The sequence below is a fragment of the Podarcis melisellensis genome, assembly GCF_964234715.1.
Source record: "Podarcis melisellensis genome assembly, chromosome: 5".
Taxonomy (NCBI): Eukaryota; Metazoa; Chordata; class Lepidosauria; order Squamata; family Lacertidae; genus Podarcis; species Podarcis melisellensis.
In genome coordinates this window covers 14,456,455-14,483,388 of record NC_138537.1, presented here as the reverse complement: position 1 = coordinate 14,483,388, position 26,934 = coordinate 14,456,455, and the positions used below count along the sequence as shown (strand labels likewise).

The 26,934-nt window shown below is 45.5% G+C and overlaps 1 protein-coding gene and 2 long non-coding RNA genes across 3 annotated transcripts in view; 1 reads left to right on the top strand and 2 right to left on the bottom strand.

Moving 5' to 3' along the window:
• LOC309370038 overlaps window positions 1-14,744 on the top strand; it is a 349,876-nt gene extending 335,132 nt beyond the window's left edge. The window contains exon 2 of the long non-coding RNA XR_014168379.1: window positions 11,997-14,744. This is a non-coding gene — a long non-coding RNA (uncharacterized lncRNA). The remainder of the gene's footprint in view (window positions 1-11,996) is intronic.
• On the bottom strand, window positions 6,311-25,551 carry TNFSF10 (TNF superfamily member 10). Its single transcript, XM_081911374.1, has 5 exons — window positions 25,278-25,551; window positions 11,453-11,596; window positions 9,565-9,610; window positions 8,893-8,997; window positions 6,311-7,757 (listed from the first exon to the last, which is right to left on the bottom strand). Exons 1-5 carry the CDS (start codon window positions 25,398-25,400, stop codon window positions 7,300-7,302), a joined length of 876 nt encoding a protein of 291 aa, XP_081767500.1. The 5' UTR covers window positions 25,401-25,551; the 3' UTR covers window positions 6,311-7,299.
• On the bottom strand, window positions 15,696-25,271 carry LOC309370034. The gene is made up of 3 exons (XR_014168375.1): window positions 16,372-25,271; window positions 15,834-15,906; window positions 15,696-15,720 (listed from the first exon to the last, which is right to left on the bottom strand). It is a non-coding gene; the product is annotated as an uncharacterized lncRNA (long non-coding RNA).
• Window positions 25,552-26,934: the final 1,383 nt, after the last annotated feature.

The following is a 26,934-nucleotide window of genomic DNA, read 5'->3' as shown; positions in this document are numbered from 1 at the left end:
TTAAGCAGCATGCAGGGCAGCTGCCTCAGGCAGCAGATGAGAAGGGTGGCCTTAGAGCAAACAGATCAACCAACATGATCTAGTGGTTAGTGCAGTCTTCTCCAGCTGGGTACCTTCCATGTGCTTTGAAGTACAACTCCCACCTGCCTTAGCGCTAAGAAGATCAGCAGAAAAGAACTAGATAAAATAGCGGTCAACTGCAAAGGTGATTCGGACATTTAAGCTGGCACACTCTACCTGAGAACCCCTCGCTTTTCTATTGTATGCAACAAATAATTTTTAGGAGATCGTGGTTTATTGCATCTGCAGTGCCTGGTGTTTTTATGGTAATTGTTGCATTTCTTTTTGTTCCCTTTGTGAATGATGCAATGGCAATAAAGTTTATGATGATGATGCCTTAGCCAGCTTTCCGCATGGTCCGGGGTGATTAGAGTTGCATCTCAACAGGTACCAGGTGAGTGAAGGCTGTATTAGAGTGTCTAGGCATTCCTTTGTGACAACTATCACTGAGGTTTAAGGTGCCATTTGGTGATTAGCTTATATATCTGAGTTTCTAACACTTCTTGGGTCCCCAGATGTCGTCAGACTACAACTCCCATCACCCCTGACCATTAGTCCTGTTAGCCAAAGGTGGTGGGAGTTGTAAGCCAACAACCTCTGGGGACTCACTGCTGAGAAAGGTTGCACTAGAGCAACAGAGGAGAAATTTGCTCCATCCTCTATGTGACAGTCCTTCATGTATCTGAAGACGGCTGCCACATGGCCCCTCCATTGTCTCTTCTCCAGCCTAAATAAACCCAACTTCCTCCACCTTTCCCTAGAGGATTTGGTCACCAGGCCCTGCATCATCTTTGTCAGATACAAAAGGCTTTATAACAAACAGTGAAGACAGCAGTTTTCTGCATGCAGGGAGATTTAGAATCCTAGAGGAGCACGTTGTTGCTATTTTAGTGACGTTCCAACTCCAGCCTGGTTAAAGCCACAGCCCATTGTAACACCTCAAGGCTGCATCATTTAAATCTGCTGCGTTCATAGAGTTTAGAGAGCGCAGAGCTGAAAAAGCATAAAGGTGAGTGCAGGGTGCCTTGTTTTTGCTGCGTAACGCTCAGCCAATCAAATTGTTCAAGGAGGAGTTGATGGCCCTTGAAATTGCTTTCCGGTTGCTCCTTCCAAGTTTGCCCGCACAGCTAGCATGTGCAGCAGATAAGAGCCCAGAAGTGTTTGCATTTTCTGCCAAAGGCATTGGTGCTTCCAAACATGCCCCTTAGCTGGGGGCAAGTGGCAAAGGAAGGACAGAAAATGGAGGAAGAAACTGAAATGAAAACGCATTTCAGGCAATGGCTGAATGTATGAAGAGTGGAGCCAGGAATTAGTTTCAGTTCACCCCTCCAGATAGGAACAAATTCTCTTCCAGTTCAACCCACAATTAATTCACATGGTCCTTGGAGTTTCCTCATCAGCCTTCAGAATTATAAAAGATACTTAAGAAGACTTAAGTGTAATGTGAGAGCCAGTGTGGTGTAGTGGTTAAGAGCGGTGGACTCGTAATCTGGGGAACCGGGTTCGCTTTCCCGCTCCTCCACATGCAGCTGCTGGGTGACCTTGGGCCAGTCACACTTCTCCGAAGTTTCTCAGCCCCACTCACCTCACGGAGTGTTTGTTGTGGGGGAGGAAGGGAAAGGAGATTGTTAGCCGCTTTGAGACTCCTTCGGGTAGTGATAAAGTGGGATATCAAATCCAAACTCTTCTTCTTCTTCTTCCAGTTATTCCCCCCAACAATTATGACCTTTAAGCTTCAACCTCCCTGTGGAAGATGTAAAGGAGATAAAGAACTACCCAACTTTTAGAAGACAATCTGAAGGCAGCCCTATATAAGGAAGTTTTTTATGTTTGTCATTTTATTATGTTTTATTATGTTTTGAAAGCTACCCAGAGTGACTGGGGCAACCCAGCCAGATGGGCGGGACAACAGCAACAGCAACAACAACAACAACAACAACAACAGAGCATCACTTTTCAAAGAGGTAAAAAATGAAAATGCAATGACCACCATCTAACACAGGGTTACGTGTGATCAGCAGCAGAGGCAAAACCACCCTCGCTGCCGCCCCCTCTGTCTCTCCCCACCCCGCCCCATTTTAATCCAGTCCTGGTCGAAGAGATGGTCATGGCATCTCAAATTGTCGCCATAGAAATATTTTCAAACTCTGTGCAGTCATTACGATTTCCTTTGGAGGATGATAAAAGGAGAGGGGGAGAGAAAAAATGACCATCAGAAAATAGCCAGGAGTGAGTGAGTGGCAGCGGCAGGGAGAGAGAGAGAGAAAAATCTACCTATATTTTGAAATGACATTATTTCCATCAGCTCATGGAAAAGTGGAAGGGAACAGCAGCGTTATTTGATTACTGGATGTCACAGGTTTCTCACTTTTGCCTAGTTGAAAGGCGCCACGTTTGATACAGCCACAGTGCATCATGTACGCTTCTGCAGATTACGTTTTAATGGCTTATGATAACCTCGCCACTCGGGAGGACAGTGTGTGCTCACATTTGGCATATTGATGTAGAGCTGCAAAACCGGAGACCCTGTGCCAGTCACTGCAGACAATAAAAAAAAGGTAAAGGAACCCAGTCAAAGGCCACAATTGGGTTGTGGCGCTCGTTTCGCTTTCAGGCCAAGGGAGCTGGCGTTTGTCCACAGACAGTTTTCCGGGTCATGTGGCCAGCAGGAATAAACTGCTTCTGGAGCAACGGAACACTGTGATGGAAAGCAGAGCGCACAGAAACGCCGTTTACGTTCCCGCCACAGCGATACCTATTTATCTACTTGCACTGGCGTGCTTTCGAACTGCTAGGTTGACAGGAGCTGGGACAGAGCAATGGGAGCTCACTCCCTTGCGGGGATTCAAACCACAGACCTTCCGATCAGCAAGCCCAGGAGGCTCAGTCGTTTAGACCACAGCGCCACCCGCTTCCCAACTGTAGACAATATTGAGCAGCCTGCCTGGTGGTGTTTAGTTATTCTAGCATTGCAAACGCTAAGAACAGCCGTTCAAATACCTGCTAAAAGTTTAGGGATAACCTACAGCTTGGCATTCAGTTTCCCAGGCTTTTGGGAAGCTAACAAGGACATCAGAGAATTGCAGAGTTGGAAGGGATTATCGAGGGCAGTCTATTGATCCCTTGCAATGCATGAAGATCATTACGCTACTTCTCCATTTCTCTTGTATTTTCAGAGACCCTTGTGCCGATTTCAACTTAAGCTTTTAGTAGACAGGAGATGGGAAATCGCAGACTTGGGGGGCGAGGAGAGAGAAATGCAGCCCTCCAGACTTCTCTTCCTGGCTCTGGGGACTCTAGGCCACCATTCTCTCCTCAGACCACTGGTGTTGGTCTCCCTCACTGGTGTTCTGGCCATTGCGAAACTGAATTTGCAGCTCTTATTTTCAATCGTGTTCCGATCTTGGAGCCTTATTTCACTTAGTTCCAAGATTGGTCACCTCGCCTGCCCTTGCTGGACAGAGGGGCAAAGATCCCACTGAGCACAGTAGTGAGCAAAGGCAGGTTGTCTCCCCCCTCCCACCCAATTGATGGAGCAGCATTAACAGGACACTTTTTGTCATCGTGCCCCATTACATGTGGCAGCCATTTTGTGCTATATTCCAACAAGCCTGGCATGTCTAGAAATCAAGTGTTCACTAGCATTTGAAAATGGTAGACTATATTAAGAAATGAGAGCATGATACTAGATTAAAACAAAAAATTAAAAATGCAATTGTATGCAATCTGAGTTATAAACATTGATGTCGGGGGAGCGGGAAGTCACTAGTTTTGTTGAATTCGAATATAAATTTTTTGAGTAACAAATGTAACTTTCTATGTGTAAAAAGTAACAAAATAATAATAATAGAGAGAGTATTCACCAGTGACCCACACCACATAGCTTGTCGGTGCGGATTACATAAATTGTGTGTTAAACAGCAAATTGACCGTCGTGCACTGTGGATTTCTGGGGGAACATTTACTGGGATGGTGTCAAGAACTGGACAGAAGACTGGAAAGGTGGAGGAGTACAGTATAGATTTACAATGGTGGTTTGTAGGTCATGACTCTGAGATATAAGTACAAAGCTGATAGATGATGTAAGGAGGAAGGGGTTGCATCAGAACCAGAACAGCCGGCTGACACGTTATCATTAGAAAGCATTCCAGACCTTGCTTCTCCTAGGACCAGGAGGGCAGTGAAAGTGGGAGAGCAGAAAGCGAAGAGAAAAAGGTGTGTGGGGGGGGTGTGTGGAGCTGCCGGCGACTGAGAGTAGAAGGGGAGAGATTACTCGGAGCAACGCCATTATCCTAGAGAATATTGAATACCTTGGTAAGAGCTTCTTGTAGTACAGTCATACCTTGGTTTTCGAACAGCTTAGTTCTCAAACGTTTTGGCTCCCGAACGCTGCAAACCCGGAAGTGAATGTTCTGGTTTGCGAAGTATTTTTGGAAGCTGAACGTCCGACGGGGCTTCTGATTGACTGCAGGAGCTTCCTGCAGCCAATCAGAAGCCACGCTTTGAAAGTCAAACAGACTTCTGGAACGGATTCCATTCCAAAAACCAAGGTACGACTGTATTTCCATTACTGGCAGCCTGCCATGAATGAGGGAGGGGGATCGGGTTCCCTGAAGCCTGACAGATGGACATTTGAAGGGGAGCGCTTCCCAACAGCCTTTTCAGTCCCCTCATTGGTCTTGTTTTAGCAATTCTCCAAGAGACATCTTGCTGCTTTTTGAACCTGTTCCTGCAGCTGTCAAACAGCAAAATCTGATTTGCGGCCATTATGAGGCGACTTTGAGTCTACTACTTCCATGTCATGAAATGCTTTGCTTGCTTCTTTCTTTCTTAAAAGTGCAAAATACGTTCCTTTTTTTTTTCTAGGGCGACCATAGGTTTTGGTTTTCTTTAAAGGACTTCCCTGCCTCGGCAGCTTTTAAACAGACATAAAATGTTTAATGATGGTTTTCCCTATGTTTTTAGCAGTTCTTATTTTTACGTGTAGGCTGCCTTGAGTATCTGTAAGGGTAAAAAGATTAGTTATAATTATAACGATAAATAATAGGCCTAGATGCATGATGATGAAAAGGTACACTCATTTGTAGAAAAAAAATTTTTTTATAAAAAATTATGTACAAAATTTGACAATCATCTTAGAAAACTGCACAATGAATTTAAGTTTCATACAAAATTCTAAATGAAAAGAAACATTACAATACAAAATTATACTTTGGAGGGGCTCAGTGACAGACCCCTCCCTCCCCTCAACATGGTGGAAGAATACATGAGGGGGCCATGCAGGCTTAGCTCCACCCTATTGTACGCAGTGGCCACACTCCAGCACACTCCACTGCCTTGAGAAGGAGCTCACGTACATTTGCACACAGGTGCCGGCCTCAAGTTCCTCCAGGCTGAGGGCAGAATCTGGCTCAATCAGGATTGCCCCTTGCATGGAGTTCAACGTGCATACATTAGGACACGCACACAGCCCCTTGTGGTGGCACCTGAATGTGCAAGGGGGGAGGAGAGACTGCGTGAGCCAATGGCCCCACACATGCATTTTCAATATGGAGGCTGGATGCTCCCACATGCCCCCGACACAAGGCACAAAATTTGCTACTTTTACTCATATATGACTGAGGGATAGAGAGGCTCACATATGGCTCCAGCACTGTGCAACCTTACTTAGGAGTAAACACTCATCGAGCATTCTGTTTTGTGTTTAGTAACTGAGGAAAGCTTTTGGCCTATCTGGTTATACTACCCACTCCTTGTTGAGAACACGGAGTAGTAATTGCAAAAGCAAACAGCTGTGTTTTTCTGGGATGCATGGCAAGGTCACTGTAGCCCGTCAAATGAGTATGAGAGGCCTTACTATGAAACTGCTCCAAGTGTTTGGTTTAAACGTGGATCCCTGGTTCATATGCAAGCTAAGCCACAAGTCTTTAGAACTGTCAATGCCCCCCCCCCTGCGAAAAAACACAAGATTACTCACTTCTGTGGAGCAGCATCACATACTGGATACACCTTCCAGTTGAGAGTTACCAACATTTTTTTTTTACTAGGCCCTGTTTTTGTGCAATTAGCATCAACCCCATCAGTCATAATGCTCATCTACATCAGAACTGATTTCTGCACAGCTCAAATGCAGTTAAAGGCAACCTTATCTCCAGTGTTCAGGCTTGACTGGGTTGAGAAGGTCTGTGCATGTGAACACTTCTATGTTGTTTTTGTAAGTATGTTATTTAGTCACGTAATTACTTTAAAAAAAAATATTAAGGTGGGCTTAAGGTTTAAAAACAAAAAAAATCAGGGTACCAAGGCAGAGTAGCCAGGTTTTAAAGAGAAATATTCAACAAGTGGGCAACAGTTTGCAGCCTGCGATGTGGGTCACTTCCCAATCTTGTGTATAATCAGATAATGATTGCCCACCTTGCATAAATTCTGCTCTCTTGTAGACTTTACCAATATGATGATTGGTAAGAGGTGAACAGCAAATATGGAATATGTCACATGGTGTAGCCCTTCTGGGACTGTTCCTCTTCAGACAGCGTAAAGCAGACCCCATATTTTAATGCCTCACCTCCCAAACATTCATGTGCAATTTTTCACATGTCAAGTAGTTTAGCCTCCCAGCGTTATCTCTCCCCCCCTCCAGTACGAAGTGGTCCAGTCCTGGGAGGGCTCTTCCATGTGACAGTTCTCAATCTCTGCTCCTCCTGCTTGTGAAAGGTTTGCAGTGGAAATAACCTGGCCAGAGGCAACCAACCGTTTATCCTGAAAGTTCCCATTGCCAAAGACCACCTCCTCACTCCACCAAACGCAATCTGCTACACAAGAGAGACAACCATCATCTGGTGGTGCAGGAAGAACCTCACGCCTTGCTCCATGTGGTTTCCCAGCATGCAGGTGCAATGAACTGTATGTAGTGTTTCTGCAGGCTATATTGTTCTCAGGGGACAGGACTAGTACAGTCCTATCCTCTTCCAAAGTGAAATTGGACAGTTTCTTACAAATTCCATATACATGGCATGACAGCCATTAGACCCGGACTTTCTTTACAAACATTGACAGATGAGGTTTGTTTTGTTTCTTGGCAACTGCAGGCTCTCGCTGGCAGTTAATCTGTCAATAGGATTGCACATGGGCTCCATTTCTGCATGCAGAAAATTGGAGAGTCAGTCTTTGTGCAGTTCAAACGTGGTCTTTTTCTTTTAAGGCTTTTCTAATCCAGTCTGTCTCCCCCTTCTTCTTTTTTTAAGAGACCAGGAAGGCTCCAAAGAAACTTGCTTCTTTATCCATGTCCACGAGCGTCATATCACTGATAGAGACAAAAATCCGATCGTTCCTCTTTAGCTGGAACACTCCCCCTTGGTAGATAGAGTAAAGTCCATATTCTGCCCTTTTCGCCCAGCAGCTAGTTCTAGCGCTTTTCATCAGCAGAATCGGGTCTGGGTAAGTATCAACGCGCTTGGAAACGTACTGAACCATCTGCCTGGGATTCCTGACGCTGTCCGAGTCAGGGTCGGAACGGCGTTCGACACCCTCCTCTTCACGGAACCGGAAATACGTTTGGGAGTAAATGTAGTAGTAGCCCGCTTGTAGTATAATCAGCTCCCCGTCCAACAAGCCTACATTGTGGAGGAAAGAATGAGGCCAGCTAGCTGTCTGCCACGTGCCAATTTTGACTCCAAAACGGCTTCTGCTCGAGGAATCTGCAGCGGGTTGGAAAAGAAGGCAAGCGTGTATTTTAGGTGTGTAAAAAAAAATATATCCAGAGCAAATCCCAAACCTTTCAAGTGCAAAATAAACAGCTAACGGTAATAATGATAGCGATGATGTACTAACTGCAAATGTGTACTTTTTGCAGGTTGAGTACTTTTGCAAGTTCTTGATAGCTTTTTATTTCAAGCCAGTCTCTTTGCTCACCCTAATGCTCCCAAAGACATACAGCTCACCATTCATTTTGATGGTGTATGTTGTTGTTTATTGCTGCTGCTGCTGCAATACACAAGTGGGACCTGCAGCTATGTGTTGCAATGTACAGTGAGCTCCTGTTCTGGGTTCCAGCCAGCCCTTTCCCAGGATATTCCATTTCATCCCCCACTAAGACACATGGTAGCCACTGAACATGCTTTACATTGTGCTATTTTTTTCTCCCCAAGACTTTCCCACCACTTATGTTTTCGTTCTGAATATCGCTCCTGTAAATTCTGGGGAGTTTCTCCAAGCTTGCTAATAATGCCCCTTTTCTTGTGCATGGATGATGCCCATTTTAACTACAAAGGGATCAACCAATCAGAAAATTCTGAGTTCAACCTTAAGAACGTATAGGACTGGTGTGGGGAATCTCTGTTGCTGAACGACAGTCCCATCTGCCCCGGCAAGCAATAGCCAATGACAGCGGATGAAGGGAGCTGCAGCTGCTGAACATCTGGAGAGCCAAAGTTTCTCCCCACACCAGATAGAGGTTATCTGTTCTGCTCAAAGAGCACTCCAGAGTGGCTCATGTTTTGCTTTTGAGTGTTTTTATGAATTGCATGTGTCTGTGTAAATGTGTCACATTGTAATGCATTTATAGTTATGTTTAAGCTATGGTGCAAGTCACTTGGAGACCTCTTGTGTAACCATCAAGTTTAATTAATAATAATAGCAGTGATAATATAGAAATACGATTAAGCAAAATAAAAAAATACCATTTAAAACAATAGCCATCTAATATTTAACACAGCAGCAGAATCACACATTAAAAGCAACATCCAAATGCTTTTCTTTTATTACCTAATTTAGCAGGTGCATAATGACGTAAAAATATAAACATACTCTTGTTGGAATAACATAGCGACTTACTCTGTGTGGCCCAAACACTTTTCCCAATTCTGCTTCCAGTCAAGTGAGCTGCTGTTCTGGGGAGGACACTCTGACTCACAGTAGAATCTACAGTAGAAGCATCGCCTTGGATGAAAGAAGAAGAAAGGTCAGGATTTTAATCTTGGATTACTATTGCAACCACAGCATTGCTGCAGGCAAGACAGGATTTGCATATGGAGTAGTGGTCCTCATTCTCCCTTTGCAGCCAAAACACCTGGTGTCGTATGGCATGCCCGGTGTCGTGTGGTGTCAGGGAGCGGCAGGGACCTGAAGAAGTGTCTCCACCTGCATCATTCAGCCCAAACACTGAGGTCCAGCTCTGAGGGACTTCTGGCAGTTCCCTCACTACGAGAAGCAAGGTTACAGGGAACCAGGCAGAGGGCCTTCTCAGTAGTGGCGCCCTCCCTCTGGAACGCCCTCCCACCAGATGTCAAAGAGAAAAACAACTACCAGACTTTTAGAAGACATCTGAAGGCAGCCCTGTTTAGGGAGGTTTTTAATGTCTGATGTTTTATCATGTTTTTAATATTCGAAGTACAGAGCTATGGCGCTTCCCCAACGACATTCTTTGCCTTTTCTACTGATGCACTCCCCCCCCCCTCCACATACACAGCCCAATACGGTGAGTAAATATGTTGCCTGCATCAATACCTTGGACCGAGGAGGCTGCCACTTCTGCTTGGTTCCTGGCTATCATCTGCAAGTGCAAATACAATCGGTTAGCTTTTCCCCTCCCTGGTAAATTAAGAGTAGCAGAATTCCATTCTGTAAGCTGCCTAGCAATGACTCCAGCACAGCAAGGATGGATAGCAGATTGTGAGTCATCAGTGAGCCCCCCCCCTTTAAGGTACACTAGCTTAAGGAAGACTGCTACGTACCTTTCGGGGAACTAGGATTCTTGTCAATAATGCTGGACACGGTGGGCATTGTTCATTTAAGAAATGCACACAGGGAGGTTAGGCTGGCCTCAACCAGAGCCAGGGCTTTTTCGGCTGTGGCCCTAATCTGGTGGAACTCTCTGTCACAAGAGACTAGGGCCCTGCGGGATTTGACATCTTTCCACAGGGCCAGCAAGACAGAGCTGTTCCACCAGGCCTTTGGCCAAGGCACAGCCGGACCCCCTCCTTTGGTAATCCTCATAGAACTCTAGCCCAATGGTTGCCATTAATTTGATTTGAACTGATTTTATAATGAATTGATTTTAGAATGCTGTATTATTTTACTGTTGTTAGCCGCTCTCAGCCCAGCTTTGGCTGGGGAGGGCGGGATATAAATATATATTTTTTAAATTATTATTATTATTATTATTATTATTATCTGCTGAAAATTATTTCTTAACTGTCCTTCGTCAAAAGGTTCCAAGATACGAATGCAAAGCTATGAGAAAAACTCTGCACAACGTACAAATGCAACAAATAACATTATAAGTGATGTTAACTGTGCTGTCATCATGACCTTTCAACTGTGCGTCTTTTCGATGCCTTTGTGAACCTGTCTATAAAGTTCTCTTTCTACAGCAGCCTTTCTCAACCTGTGGGTCCCCAGATGTTGTTGAACTACAACTCCCATCACCCCTAGTTAGCAAGGCCAGAGCTCAGGGATGATGGGAGTTGTAGTCCAACAACATCTGGGGACCCACAGGTTGAGAACCGCTGCCTTAGACGTAAAAGAGACGCCTGTGGATCTGCTCTTGCTTTGCGCGCAGTCTGTGGCATCATGCTCAAGGCTGCAATCCTATACGCACTTACTTGGGAGTAAATCTCAACTGCATGGTGTGGGCTTCAGAGTGGATATATACAGGTATAGGACAGGAATGGTAGAGCCATTTCATACATTAAGTGGAGGCAATACCAGTTTTGCCGCAGAAAGTATGCCCCACAGACACAGCCCATTGTGGCAGCATGGGAAATTTACCTGTATAACACACACAGTGTTTCCAAGTTTTTGTTGCATTTATTACTATTACTATTTATGATCTCAGCCCCTGCTCTTTGGCCACTAATAATTACTTATGGCCCGCAAACATAGCAAGTAATAGTATCTATTTCCTTGCTATGAAAAAGATTCGCCCTGCTGATTCCTGTGTATCATCAAGCTGTTGTTGAAGGCGTAGGAACACAGGGCAAACTGTTCTTTTCCTGGTCAGTTGGCAACCCTGCCAAAGACTATTTGTTCCATTGGTACTTCCCCAACCTGGTGCCCCCCCCCCAAGGTTTTGAACTACAGTTGCTATCATCTGTGGGACTTGTAGTCCGGACAATTTAGAGGGCAGCTGGTTGGGGGAAGCGTGCTTTAGATCCAGGTACACCCTTCAGAGTTTGACCAAACTGTGGGAGGCAGTGGAAGACAGGAGTGCCTGGTGTGCTCTGGTCCATGGGGTCACGAAGAGTCGGACACGACTAAACAACTAAACAACAACAACCCCCTTCAGATGTTTAAGGTACTCGATCTACAAAAACTGCAAGCCCTGAAGGGGGCCAAGATTCTTGTAGCAAAGTTCTTTTTCTGATTTCACTTGATGCAGGTATTACAGGAGTACCTTTTTTATTAATCGTAAGAGCTGCAACTTGACTTGCCAGCAGGGGTCGCCCTCTTCATTGTAACTGGAATCGTCCAAGTCTTCCAGGGAAAAGTTTTCTCTGGTAAGGCAAGCATAGCCGTTCTTCGAGTAAGTATCTCGAAGCTGTGTTTGGAAAAAGAAGAAAAAAAAGGAAGTGTAAGACAATTGGGCAAAACTCCAGAGAGATCGGGAGATGCACAAAATTTCAGTTAAGTGAACATCAGAAAGTTCTTCTGTAGGTAGTTAAGTAGCAAAGCCCTTCCTGTTCTTAATATGCTGCATTGCAAAAAAAAAAAAAAAAGCGTTTATAAAAGACCTAAATGGTTGGTCTTATTTTTAAAGCAGATGTATCCCAGGGAGCAAGGGACGCGGTTGGTGCTGTGGGTTAAACCACAGAGCCTAAGACTTGCCAATCAGAAGGTCGGCAGTTCGAATCCCCGCAATGGAGTGAGCTCCCGTTGCTCGGTCCCTGCTCCTGCCCACCTAGCAGTTCGAAAGCACATCAAAGCAAGTAGATAAATAGGTACCACTCTGGTGGGAAGGTAAACGGCGTTTCCGTGCACTGCTCTGGTTCGCCACATGACCTGGAAGCTGTACGCCGGCTCCCTCGGCCAATAAAGCGAGATGAGCTCCGCAACCCCAGAGTTGGTCACGACTGGACCTAATGGTCAGGGGTCCCTTTATCTTTTTATCCCAGGGAGCTGGTTTACACTAGATCACTCTATTTGTCCATCCAGATTGATACCGTCGACTCTGACTGGCTGCAGCTCTGCAACATTTTGAGGGTCTTCCCATCTCCTGTTCCTCTCAACAGCAAATGCCAGCGATTTGACGCTGCGTGCAAACATTTCGCCCTATATTACAGGGAGGGGATTTCGGCAGAATCATCAGAAAATTCATCATCACTGTGACAATTCTGTGGAACTCTCTTCCTTGAAATATGGCTCCCGGGTAGCATTTGATTCCACAGTGCGATCCTAGATTGGTCTGCTCAAATGCAAACGCCATTGAGTTCGCTGGGGATTTCCCCCACATAACTGTGTATGGGATATTAAGTTAGCAAGCTCATGGAAGGCTTACTTCTGAGTAGGCACAACACAGATCACATCATGCTGCATGAATGCATTTAATGGACCACTTTTTATTGGTTGTTTGTAAAATATGGGGGGGATTTTCGAAACTGCGCCAATTCCATTTTAAAAACAAACCTGTAGGTGTCACCTCTTGAGATTTCTGGCAGCTTACTAAAGCATTTGTGGAGCTGAAAAACATTTCTGTGTTTTTTTTGGGGGGGGAGCAGGATATACCCAAGATTTAGCAGAAGAAAAATAAAGGGAGTCTCTTGCACCAAAGTGTATTGATTTGCGTAGCCATGAAAGTAGCATTTTACAATTACACCGAAAGTTTCTCGTGAAATACAAAGAAAAGTCCCAAGTAAATAAGTCACAAAGTCACATCTAATTGTTGGCAAGCTGAATGCTAGGGACCCTCAATCTAGCTTTAGTTGCAGAGGAGCTGTTGAACGCAACCAGTCAGTTTCTCCATGGAAAGGCATTGAAAGACCCTTTCTAGCTACTTCACTGGGACCAGGCAAGCATCTTTTCCCACATCTGTTTCAGCTACTGGCGGACTGTTTCAGTACATCAGTTTTTCTTGCTAGACTGGGGCACAAATCTTCCGCAGAAACTACGGAACCCTACAATGCATCGTTGGCTACTTAGCCAGTTTGGCAGATGTTTTTAAGCCCAAAGCCATAAGTTGTGATCCTCAACAATCTAGAAAAACGACTAGGTCTGTGTCGACGGAAGTACTGTGAGGGGGGGAGCTTTATTTGTAAGAAGCACACTACCACTGCAGAGTGCACACGCAGGGTGTTTAAACATGTTTAGCCCCCCTTCAGCTCCCTTCCCCTTCCTCCCTCCACCCCAATAATATAATATTCTCTCCTCCCTGGGCCTCTTTGCAAACACCTCTGTTACTCTCCATTCTCCACTAAGGCCTCATCCAGATACTCTTTTGTGTACAGGTCCATGCTTTAAAACTCTGTGTCAGAGCACCTTCCCTTAAAAAAAACCCACTCTCACTGAAAACTATTCTGTGGGGAAACCGAATTGCCATTTGTCCAGATTCAGCTTTAAAGAGCTGGTTTCCTTTGGGATAGTGGTGTGGCAAAATAAAATAAATAATAATAATAATATTTATACCCCACCCTCTGAGCAGCTTCCAACACATTTTTTTAAAAAACAAACAAATAAAATATCAAATATTTAAAACTTCCGCTATACGGGGCTGCCTTCAGATGTCTTCTAAAAGTTGTGTAGTTGTTCATCTTCTTGGTATCTGAAGAGGGTGGGTGCCACTACTGAGAAGGCCCTCTGCCTAGTTCCCTGTAACCTCACTTCTTGCAATGAGGGAACCATCAGAAGGCCTTCAGAGCTGGATCTCAGTGTCTGGGCTGAACGATGCAGGTGGAGACACTCCTTCAGGTCTGCATAAAAGCAGGGAGACTCTGACACAGAGCTTTAAAGCGCAAACCCCGTGCCCAGAAAGTGTGGTGCAAAGGCAAAGTGTGAGTCAGCCCTAACTCTTGAATTGCTCAAAATAAAGAGACAGAAAACAGTTCAGTACAGTAGTAGAACCGACCATCAGTCCTGACTGCTCATATATTCAGTTATGATGTGTACGGAATCTTCTTAGGACAATCAATTCAACGAACTCAATGACGCTTACTCCTGAGTAGACATGTGGAAGATTGCACTGCTGAGGACCTACTGCAGTTTGAATCAAGTAAGATTCTTCCCCATGGAGGGCAAATGTACCCCACCCACATCTGATGAGCAAAACCAGAGTCAATAATGCACAGCAACAGTGTGGAATGAATTGTGCAAATTTGCTCAATAATATATGCAAGTCACCGGATTTTTAAAAGACTGGATCCCCCACTGTGTTCCCCATAGGAATCCATGCTCGATTCTACCGCGTGGCTCATTAGAAAGCCTCCGGAACAGGATTCCCCACCCCTCTTTTTCCCCAATCGATAATTTCATAGGTGTGGAGGACTCGTAAACAGAGGTTGCTGGCACCTCAGAGCTTTGCATCCTTGTGCTGAGAGGCAGCCAAGGACAGCCCTGCCTGCTGCACCTCACCGGATACAACACATCTGGATGTAAACACAGCTGTGCCACAGGTGACCTGGCTTGGCTGCAGTCTGAAGAGGCAGACTAGGTCCCAGGCGATGGGGGGCGATGGAGGAGGAGAGCCAAGCAGAGGCGGCGGCAAAGAGAGAGAAGGTTTAGGAGGAATGTGACCACAAGATTGGAAGCATTAAGGGAGCTGAGGAGAGGCGGATTGGAGGACTGTGAGTGGAGGAACTGGGGTTGGAAGGGAACGTGCGTACAAAACTTTGGATGGCGACTAAGACAGCCGTAAAGTCTCATGGAAGAGGCTAATGGATAAATAGAGAATTGCCTCCCCAAGTTGACTCTGTAAACTTAAGCCAGCATGAGGCTCTGAAGGAATCCTATTAGGTGGATTTCAGGAACTATTGACTAGGACAGCGGCTTTGAGTCATGGAGCACTTTTCAGGAGAGAAATCAGTCATGCTTTTGTCACCCTTATACCAAAGGCACATATTTATTTTTCTTCCCAATGACTTCGTGGAGCACAGTTTGGGAACCTCTGGACTAGGGGAAAAGATGTAAAAATGATCTGTGCAAAAGTTCAGCACTGAAAGGAAGATTCTCAAATCTGCAAAATCTCCGTTGCTCTTGGCAGACCTCAGGTGGTGTTAAGAACTGGAGTGAAACCCAGATTCAAATCACCACAGGCGCACAGCAGTGTGAAGAAACAAAGAGGGGGCCCTGTAACTGGATCAGGCTGAAGATCCACCTGATTATGTGTACTCTTGTGACTAACTGCCCCTGGGAATCCCAAATGAAATGAAAGTATGTTTGCAAAACACTGGAAATTCTGGAACTCAAAGAAAACCAAAAGCAGACACATTAAAAATAAATACAATGAACATTTTATTATTCGGGGCAGAGCAAGGAGGGGAGAACCACCAAAAATACAAAATAAAAACATTCCACCCACCCTGAAAACGGTATTAAGCAGTACTATGGACTTTAATGTTGGACCTTTGGGAGACTGGAGGGCTTTCCCAGCGTTGGAAGAAGGTTGAGGTCTTCCTGGCGGCCGCTCGCTCTTCATTCCACCTGCCGTTGCGTCTTTCATTCGGCGGCCACCATCTAAAAGGGAAACAAGGTAGAGCATTTAGCAATCCCTTCTTCCAGTCGCGTCTGCTCCCTCCCTCCCTGTTCATCAAACGCAAGGCCAAACTATCCCCTAGAAGTTAACCTACCCAAGCAATCAATGTAGGAGGTGTGCCAGCCGCTGGAGGTGGGTTCTTCTTCCTTTGGCATGATTCGGAACCTCTTGAGGACCTGTCAGCTCACAGGGAGAAGAGAAACGTAGCCTTCTTCAGGTTATAAACCAGGAGTGGGGAGCCTGTGGCCTTCTATACAGTGGTACCTCACAAGATGAAATTAATTCGTTCTGCGAGTTTTTTCGTCTTGCGAAGCACGGATTCCCATAGGAATGCATCGAACGTTTTCGTCTTGCGAAGCAAGCCCATAGGGAAATTCGTCTTCCGAAGCAACTCAAAAAACGAAAAACTCTTTCGTCTTGCAAGTTTTTCGTCTTACGAGGCATTCGTCTTCTGAGGTACCACTGTACGTTGTTGTACTACAACTCCCATCAGCTGTGGTAAGAGGGGGACGATGGGAGTTGCAGTCCACTAACACTGGGAATACCACAGGTTCCCCCGTCCCTGCTATAAATACTGCCATCACACCACATCGTGGCTCTTTTCTTTGCCACTGGTGGGCTCCCACCAATACATACGTACCCAATTCATGCATTCAGTGGACAACGACACCTTCTGCTTTCCTTTTCCAGAGAATCAGACCTTTTTTTGCATTCCTTTCCAGCGAAACTCTGCAGCAGTTTGCATCTCTCTTTCTCTGTGTGTCTCAATCTCAGGATCGTGGGTATGAGTCCACACTGGACGAAAGATTCCTGCCTTGAAAAGGGGGTTGGACCAAATGATCTTTGTGGTCCCTTCCAACTCTACAATTCTATATGGAGACTTCTGCACAAGTTTTGAAGGCGTACAGGAAGACCTCTGTGCGAGCTTTGAAGCACAGCTCAGGTCTTTGGAGGTACCTTAAAAACCACAGAGTGGCCAAACAAACAAACAAAAACCCCCACTGTCAACTAGTTGAAGCTCTATCCAAGCTTAGCACACTTCTTTCTCTGTAATGGAACCAAGCCAGTAATAGCAGCCAAGCCCATTTCCCTTCTAACCCAGTTTGTTATGACTTGGCTTCACCCCAGGGCAGACTGGGTGGGGGAATTTTCAGCGTCATTTTCTGCCGGTGGCTAGTTTCTCACAAACTATGAGCCAGAAAGTTGCACGATTGTTGGGCAAGGAAAAATACAGGGATGTGAAAAATCAGCACAGGCCAACTCGCCCCTCTTGACCCATCAAAACCATTTTACACCTGGGGCATCTCTGCATTCCTCAGCTTAAGGTAAAAGCCAGAGGAACCTGGAGGGGGAGAAGGAGGAAAAGCAGAGAAAACAGGACGTCTCCAATGAGAACAGCATGCCTCGCATTCTTCCTTTGGTCCAGGTAATAAAGATATCTCCGCATTCCAAATCCTCCAAGCCATCAGCTACAAAAACTTGCATGGGTCATTTGCTTCTGCGGCTTCCAAATCCGAAGACTGGTATCAAATACGATGAGATTGTGGTTTCGTTCAAGGAATGTGATCTACTCACACACACAATAAAGTCAATTGTGGCGGGGTTCCCCTTTTTCATTTTCTTGCAGCATCCAAAAAAATAAAGTGCTCATTTGTTTTCTCCGCAACCCTTTGGGGAGCGAGACTTGAAATCTCAAAATCCACATTCGGGGGAAATGCCTCTACAGCCAGCCAAAATGTTCCAAAAGCAGCCTGCAGAGTTTTCGTGTTCTCCAGAAGGACCCAACTTGGGTTACTCATCCACGATTTTCCTCTTGGAGATGGGACCCAAAAGAAGAACCAATCCATTCAGCAGATTCACACAGTTGCATTTTCACCCTTCTGCACAGCAAACAAGTTGTGGAAAGCATTTTCATATGTTAGACCAGTTTTTCCTTTCCATGTAATGCCATCACTGAGAGCCCTGCAAGGAGGAAGCTGCTACTGGTGGTCAAGAGCGATTTTCTTTGTTCCCCTTCCTGGTTCCACATCCTGCAGGAAACCCCCTTTGAACAAGGCTCTTAGAACCCCCTAACTTCAGAAGATGTGGCCCCAGAGATGATGTGGCACTTGATCAACAACAGAAAGCAGCCAAATTCAATGAATTGCGGGAAGGCAGGGGGAAGTGTTTCAATAGACTAGGCTGAACAGTAGTCTACTTTGATTGGCTTCCACTGTGAGATCCTCCATAATCAACCGTGAAGCCTAGCACCAGTCTTATAGAAACTCGGATATATATATAAGCTAATCGGTGAAATTCGTTGTTGTTAATTTCATTTCTCTGCCGCTTTATATTTTAAAGGAAAAAACCTCAAAGCGGCTTACAACACATTAAAACATCGAATAAAACAACCCAGACAAAATAAATTTCCATGGATCAGCCGGCTGGCGCCATGACACCTTCACTTGGTCGCAAAATGCGCCTGGGGAATTTTGAACACTGCTCTCTGGGGGACTCTTCCAGACCCCTCTTCTCCCCAGTGCTGCTCCACAGCCTCCTTTTGCATAGCTAGAATGTGCCCTGGAACTCTGGAGATGCCTCTTTGCTTGCCTAGATGGAGAAAGAGGTTTGTGGGTGTGTAGTAGAAACCTCTGAACTCCTCTGTAGCTGCAGTGTGACCAGCCAAGTCAGAGAAACTTCCATTATTTCACCCGCTTCCCCCTTGCCCAGCTAGAAAGTGGCCAATGACATCATGCAGCCTTCAGATTGAAGAAAAAGTTCCCCCGTTCTCCCGCCTAGCAATTCTCTTTCCCCCGAAACTCCCGCAACACAATGTTGAAAGTCCAACATTCTGTAGCTATGTGCCGTGTCTCAGAATTTTCGTTTTCAGAGCGGTTTTCAGCCCACAAGGATGACTCTTGCAATTAGCCAGAACGCTCTGCATGGGAGAGTTTCATTCTCAACAACAACCAGGGCTTTATTTAAGGTTAATGTTGTGCGGGTGGCCGAGTCGGCAGATTCAGATGACTCCAGGAAAAAGCATCTAGCCAGGAAAACCACAACAGATCTTCTGCCTGAATGGTTTTGAACTTCTTTTTTAACAAACTATCCAAAAAAATTTCCCATGGTCTAGATTAAGTTATTCATGACCAATGCAATAACCCCCCACCAAAATAAAAAAAATAAAAAAAATTGAAAACTTGATAGAAAAGGAAAACAAGCAAGAGGAAGGAAGAGGGAACAGAGGGAATGAGGTCAGGGGAAGCAGAAATAGCAAGTTAAAGTCAAATGCAGCTTGGTCTATAGCTAACAGTTTCATTTCTTCTATTTAAGGCTATCTGCACCTTAGCTATCAATTCCTCTTATTCTTCACTTAGTTCACCCAAGGTGTTTGCTCCAAAAGCAGAAGAGGGCGGGAATTTTGTGAAACGATAATTCCCCCCCCTTTCCATAAATACAGGGAATTTAAAACTAACAAAGAAAAAGCAGGTTGTGCACTAGTGCAATCCAAATCAGACTAAGATTAGTTTTATGCTCACTTAGTTTGTGAGTAATATCCACTGAATTTTGTGGGATTTATTTCAGAGTAATCATGCCTAGGGCTTGGGTTGCATTAGTACTTGTTGCCTCGTCTGCAGAACGCATTCTAAATTCCAAGATCCGGATTTTGAACAAAATTGGAATTGGGAGATAAAACTGGACACAGGGTTATGGGGCGCTGGCAAGAGAACAAGCGGTGTGTTGACCAGCCAAGCTGCATCTGAAAATGATAAATGCACGAGTGTTCAGGAACCAATCCTGGACTTCCTCCTCCCAGTACTTGCACAATCCGGCACAATGGGTTTGTTTTCTTGTGAAACAGCAAGATTACAGGATTGCACCATAAACTGCAGGAAAATTTACAGAGAAGCAGGCAAGAGTTTACAGCGAGAAAACACCTGGGCATTGCGGTTTCCAGAACAATTATGTAGTCAGGTTTATCTTCTGCTAAAAGCAGACAATACCAGCAACATGTCTAGGTAAATAGGTGCACAAGGAAGTCAATTTGAAAAATTAATGGGCAGTGACCTAGAAAAGGGACAACAGTACAAGACTTTTGGACCAATTGTGTGTGTTGCACTCAAGCACAAGGAATTGGCTCTATACTGTTAGTATTGCTCCTCCAAGCACAAAGCAAATTCCACCACTTCCTCCCTTAACCCCACCCCTTAGTACAGCTGTGGAGAATCTCCAGATGGTGTCAAACTACAACTCCCATCACCCTTGGTCATACTTGCTGGGGCTGATGGGAACTGTAGTTCGGGAACATCTGGAAAGCCAAAGGTTCCAGATGTTGGGAGTACAACTCCTATCAGTCTTGTGCAGGCTGCATTTTGATTTCTTGTGCAGGTTTCATTTTTGGAATAATAAATTTTCAGAGTAGTTTTTACAGTTATATAAAAAATTACTGATTTGGTTATACTATACTACTCAAAGACAACCTTGAAGCAATGAGTGTGTGACTTCAGTTTGACAAATCTGTCCTCTTTGCTAAAGTGAGCTAAAGGAGGTGACCGGGTGATTTCTTCTTAGGTGCATACTTTTTTTTTTTTACTCTGAGCTGTTTGCTCTTATGCACTTTCCTGGAGTAGGAGTCTTCCCCAAAGGATGTCAAACAGACAAGACTTAAAAACAAACAAAAAACAACTCTCTCTAGGCTAATAACTCTATTGTTTGGAAGACTTCCTGGTTGCTATAAATGCATTCTCCCCTCCTTTGCAGCATAAGTGACAGCTGCCCAAACAATACAGTGGGAAAATCCAGGATTGTATTTGTGATTGCATAGCCATGTGTCCCCACCCCTCAAGAAAGAAAGTAGGACCAAAGACTTTTTCCCAATTCAGTTCTTATTTCATGTGAAAAAGTAATTTTTAAAAAAGTCAGTAATTAAAAAAAAAGTTTTGTTTTGAATCCTTCTTCCAGTGAAAATAAAGTTTCTGCTGCTATTTTGCACACATTGCAGGATGGAGTGGGGTTCAGGCTCAAGAGTGTATACTGTTTCTAACACCCCTGCAGTGTAGTCCAATGTATGTTAGAAGTGAACATGAGCCTGAGAGAGCTTACACAGCAGTCCTGCACTGCAGCCCAGTATTTTTGAGCCTATACAGTCATAGCTCTGGTTGCGAACGCTGTGGGTTGTGAGTTTTCAGGTTGCGAACCGCACCGAACCTGGAAGTACTGGAATGGGTTACTTCCGGGTTTTGGTGCTCACGCATGCGCATAAACACAAGATGTTATCACACGCATGCGCAGAAACGCCAAATCACATCACGCGCATGTGCAGCGCTGCGGGTTGCGAACGTGCCTCCCGCACGGATTACGTTCACAACCCGAGGTATGACTGTATTGCAAAGCAGGGATTCAAAGACAGATGTATGGCAACCACCCTTCAGTGCAGTCTATTGTTATGTCCAGTTTTCTGTTGTTGTTGTTGTTGTTGCTTGCTTGCTTAAGGAAAACGCAGGTGACACTGCAAAGTTGCACTTTCTTTCCCACCTTTAGGAGTCCCCCTATTCTCCCACCACCCAAGCAGAAAAGCAGCTCGAAATGTAAATTTGGACATGGAAATAATCCCTTCTGCAGAGCCTCAGAGATGCAATAATTTGCACCCTTTCCCCACAAGGCTGTATTTCCCTACAAAGACACACATTCAGAAAACCCATTAGTAATCCTAGCCACATGGTTATTATACAAAGCCTAATAATGCCACTCTGCAAGTTTATGACCCTATTGCCTCTTTCTGCCAGGGGTTTGTTTACACCACCACCAAATACATCCCAGTTTGCATCTGAAGCCCAATGTAACAGGATTGTGGCTGGAGATTACCTTCCCAGCTCAAATTGGTTGCATGCCAAGAGGATAGTCCTCTGACTTGCACGCAGTTCTGCTCCCCCCAGCAAAGCACGGACAGGAACAATCCAAGTCACCTTGTTGAGCAGTGTGTGTCAATCTAACTTTCTTAAGTCTATGGCAGAAAGAGATGTTTGTCCTCTCGAGAAAGACGAGCACGGGCTAATTCTGAGACCTACAATTTCGCTGGCCATGATCATCTTCGTTCAGAGGAAGGAAAGCGTGGGAAATGCAGCCCCAGTATATAAAAATGCAAGTACAGTAAAGATAAATAAAGCAATAAGGCACACCCCTCCTCTGCAAGCCCTCCAGGAATAGCTCGTGAGTTGCCCATGTGACCAAAACACTTGTGTCCCCAAACCAGAAATCGTAATGAAGTTCTGCACCAACGCTAGTCACAGAGAGAGCATTTATCACATTGGTAACTTGGGACTTCATCCTAGTCGCGTAGGGCTGACAAACCCTGGTTTGTCACATTCGTCTTCACAACAAGCCTGTCAGGTAGGCCAGGTTGAAATTCCCGAAGGCTTCCACCCTCCCTAGACAGCAGGGTAATTGATCAGCGTTGATGCAAGTTGTAGTTTATCAGATGCTGAAGGAAAACAGGCTTCTCCCTGCCCCACAATCATCTCTGCAAGAAGTCTACCCAGCTACTCATTCAGTAAAGATGTATCTGAATGACTCTTCCTAAGGAGAAGGGCACTTTGGTTCACGTTAAGTGGAGAGAACAGAAAAATGCAAGTGGATGTGTGAATGTCCCCCTCTTTGGGGGTCACAAGAGGTTGTTCTACCTTCTTCTGTACCAATATGAGAACTCTTGTGTATGAAGAGCGCAGGTGTGGAAATAAAAGTTCTTCTATGTCTCCTGCACCATGACAATGCAGGTAATCCAGATATTTATTTATTCATTATTAAATAACCCTTCTGGACTGTGCACAACTGCACACAACAATATTACTCTTAAGTTTCTGTGAGTATTACCAGAATCCACCTTTGCTCAGGAGTCCTGATGGCTGGGCTGGATTTGCATTAACAGATAGAGGTTCTTTCACTGTATCTCCGTGATAGAAAGATAACTTGGTGGCATGTTGCTACAACTGAAACACGAGATTGTAATACTCGGGCGTATTAAAAATGAGAGATGCTTGGCAATTTTATTTCTTTTTATTACAACCACTAAAAGAGATTTTTATTGCATTGTTTTTTATGTAACGAAAATGACACACACACACACACACACACACACACACAAAATCTTCTCCAGTTCAGAATGTAAGAAACCGTGCAGCCTTATTTTTGGAATGTGCTAGCAATCTGGGAAGATCCTCGGTTATTTCTTGCCTAATGTTTGCTGTTATTTAGTGTTTGCCTGCTTGTTGGAAAATTACTTTAGAAGAAAAAACAAAACAAAGAGAAATACCACTGTTGTCCTGCACTCAGATCGAAAACCCTCTTTTTGTTATGGGCGTTTTTGTTTCCTTAAGGAAAGGGGAGGAGGCAAACTTCCACGGATCTTGCCACGAAAGTTGGTTGTGGGTGTACAACCTGGGCTATTTGATAAGGAATGCACAAAACAGGCTGCCATCCCATGGAGTATCTCAGAAAAAAACGCTCATCAAAACAACTTGTAATTTCCAGATCCAAATGCAGAGGTTATCCTGCAAACAGAACCCTTTATCTCCTTTGGAAAGATAAACCGAGATACGGAGAGGAATTAAGCAATCAAAGAGTTCTCTTTTCCAAGAAGCCTTTTGTTTATGCCAGCTCAAAAAAAAAAATTATGACCATTTTTCTTTCTTTTTTTAACAGAAGGAAGCAAAACAAAAACAGGGGGACTTGTTGGTCACAGCTTGGAACGCCAGTTGAGTTTAGCCACTATTTGAAAACAAAAGCATTCTAGGTTTGGGAAAGAGCTTCGAAGGGGGCAGGGACGAACCCTTTCTGTTTTATGAGAGGATTATGGAGCCATTTAAGTCTCTTACACAGCAAACCATTTGCCCCTTGCAGTGTCTGAAAGCACATTTTCAACAGCTGGAAGAACCTGGGGAGGAAGGAACATTTGTGCTGTGGCACAGGGGTAGGGCTTCAGCTACAGCCAGCATAACCAATGGTGAGGGATGACGGAGGCTGGAGTGCCAAAACATCTGGTTCGCCATTGATGCTTTAAGGTAGAAGAGCCCCTCTTTTATCTTTTTCACTTGGCCATCTGGGGATCATCCATTCTGGCAAGAACAAAGACTCCAGCTGTCGGACCCCCTTCCCCAAAAGTGAGCAATGTTTTTTTCTCCCTTTGCCATTTTGTCAGAGTTTTCACAACAGGCAGAATCGAACTGCAAAAACTGTTCCTGCAGCTCCAAAGTAGGATTATGGGAGGGAACTGCATGTCCGGAATGCGCACAACCCACACAACGAAAGAAAAGAACAACGAACTACTGACACAGAATGATAGCATGATAGGGATGCAGCGTTATTGATTATGCAGAAGACCTTCTGCCAGGAGTGGGGAAGGTTTGAGCTATCCATAATTTGCAGGACTACAATTCCCATCATCCTTTGACCATGGGCCAGTATAGAGGAGGATTGCTGGGGGTTAGAGTTAAACAACATCTGGAAGGCCACAGGATCCCCACCCACCCCCGCTCCAGATGTTGCCCAAATCCCTGGCCATTGGCCAAGCTGGGTGGAGTTGGGAGGAGTCCCAGCTGGAGCGCCACACATTACTTTTTAATTTGGAGGGGGAAGAGTTTTTGTAATGTAACTCGCATTCAAATCCTTTGCCCCGTTTCCTCGGAAGCAAGTCCCGGTGCGACCAATGCAACTTGCTCGCGAGGAACTTGCTCGCAGAGCACTGGGATCCCGATCCTGCCGGAAGCATTATAGCCTCAATGCAGGATTTACTTGAGAGTTAAGTTGCATCGGGTTGCAGACGTGCAATTTCCGTTTCCTCGGAAATAAGCGCGCGCTCTCTCTCAGGGCTGCAAACCAGCCCTCCACCCCATGCACTTTTACTTGCAAGTAAGCCCCACCAAAATCAGTGGCACTTACTTTAAGGCAAACAGGCTTAACCTCTGCCAAACCTTTGTTTTCAAGTAAATAGAACCCGTTGAATGCTAAACTTCCCCCGGTTTCTTTGTCCGGGAAAGAAAACAAACGGTTAAATGAGTTTGAAGAAGTCAAAACAAACGCGCAATTGAAGCATTTCTCCTTTTTAATTATCCTCTCCCTTCCTAGGAGTTTTACTTCAAAGTAAGCCTAGTGAGGATCGCTGGGATCCCTCGAATTAACCACGCCTCTCCGCCTAATAGCAGAACTTTCCTTTTGCTTTACGAACAAAGAACTGAGGGAGGGGAAGAAAGGTAGGCAAGTTGGGGCTCGGGAGCGATCCGGCCCTTAATCCAGAGAAACAAGCCCAACGTGTTGCAACTCGCGTGGGAGAATAAAGGCAACGCTGCAAAATGGAGAAGGGAAAAACCATGCATTTATTTTTTAAAGCATGCACTCCCTGGGAGCTATGCCCCAGTGAACTCAACGGGATTTACTCCCGAGGAGACCTCTGCAATCTATCTAAATATACACATGCACTGCGAGGAAGCTGCAAGGATCCGCCCGCCTGCGGCAGAGGAAAAAAAAAAACCCAACACGGATCCCCACGCGCGAATTTTCCACTGACCTGTTGCAGCTCGTTTGAGAAATAAAGGAAGGTAATAGCCACGCATATGGACTGCAGGAGCAGCGAGAAGATGAGCACCAGGCCGCAGGTCTGGCCGGTGCTGGGGCCGCTGGAAGCCAGCATGATGCTCGCTGGAGACAAAGGGGAGCGCGCGGCGCCCCGAGCATCCGCTTGCGTGTCTCTCTCGGTGGGGCGGGCTGGGGGCAGAGGCAGACGGGACGGCGGCTGTGCTGAACAGCCTCTCCTACTCCTCTCTTTAAATGAAGGTGGAGCCACTTCCCGCAGTTGAAACTCTTTTATGTCTCCTCCTACTCCTCCTGCTGTTCCTCCCTGGCCATAGGAGCTTTTAAGGGCTTTTGAAAGAAACGAGAGAGGAGGAGGAAGGAATAGAAAGCTGCAGGAAGCAAGGCGGATTTCTTCCTAACGCTCCGGAACGAGCTGCTGCGCTCTTTTGTGCTTTGCAAATCTTTGCAACCCCTTTGCAAAAGCAGTTGGGGATGCTTTCGGCCTACAAAGGGTGCCCCGTCAGCGTGGTGCTGAGTTCAAGGGTGCAAAGCATAAACAGGAGGGGTCCAAACAGATGGGGCGTCTGTGGCACCTTGGGGTGTCTAGCCAGTGTGGAACATGGTCAGGGACAGGGAGTTCCCATGGCAAGAGGGGCTACCCCATGTGATCTCCTGGCAGCGACCAGTGTAGTGTAGGTGTAGTGGTTAGAGCATTGGACTAGGTAAAGGTAAAGGGACCCCCCGGCTCGAGTTGCGGCGCTCATCTCACTTTATTGGCCGATTGAGCCTGCATACAGCTTCCGGGTCACGTGGCCAGCATGACTAAGCCGCTTCTGGCGGACCAGAGCAGCACATGGAAACGCCGTTTACCTTCCCGCCGGAGTGGTACCTATTTATCTGCTTGCACTTTGACGTGCTTTCGAACTGCTAGGTTGGCAGGAGCAGGGACTGAGCAACAGGAGCTCCTCCCGTCACGGGGATTTGAACCGCTGACCTTCCGATCGGCAAGTCCTAGGCTCTGTGGTTTCACCCACAGCGCCACCCCCTGAGCATTGGACTAGGACCCTTCAAATCCCCACTCAGTCATGTAGTTCACTGTGCCTCTCAGAGTCTAACCTACCTTGCAGGGTTGTCCTGATTGTAAAATTAGAAGGCAGTGGGCGGGGAAACCATGTTATGTCACTTCCTTGGGCCTCAGACAGATGGGGGTATAAATGCAATTGTGAATAAATAAGCCACTGTCAAAATCTGCTTGCTTGCTGCTTCCACATTATTTCCTCCACTCCTGCTGTCTGCAGCAATGGGCTGCACACAACTGTGGGATAACCAGTATCATAATATCAGCAACACACTTAAGTCTAATCAATGCATGAAGGGTTAATACCATAGAGTAAGCTGTCCTGCCAGGTTAGCTACGCTGCTTCCCTTCCCTTGGAAGGAAAGAGGTAATCAAGTCTACCCGAGAAACTCATTGTTTGGGGAAGTTTGAATTGGTTACTCCAGCTCAACCGCATGGCTATCACCAGCCACTCTTAAGTTCCTATATAAATAATCTAGGAATTTTCACCACTTTGTAACTAAGTTTTACTGTCTGTGCAACTTTTCTCACTCATGTATGGGAAAGCACATGAATCTGACCTTTGGAGAGTTTG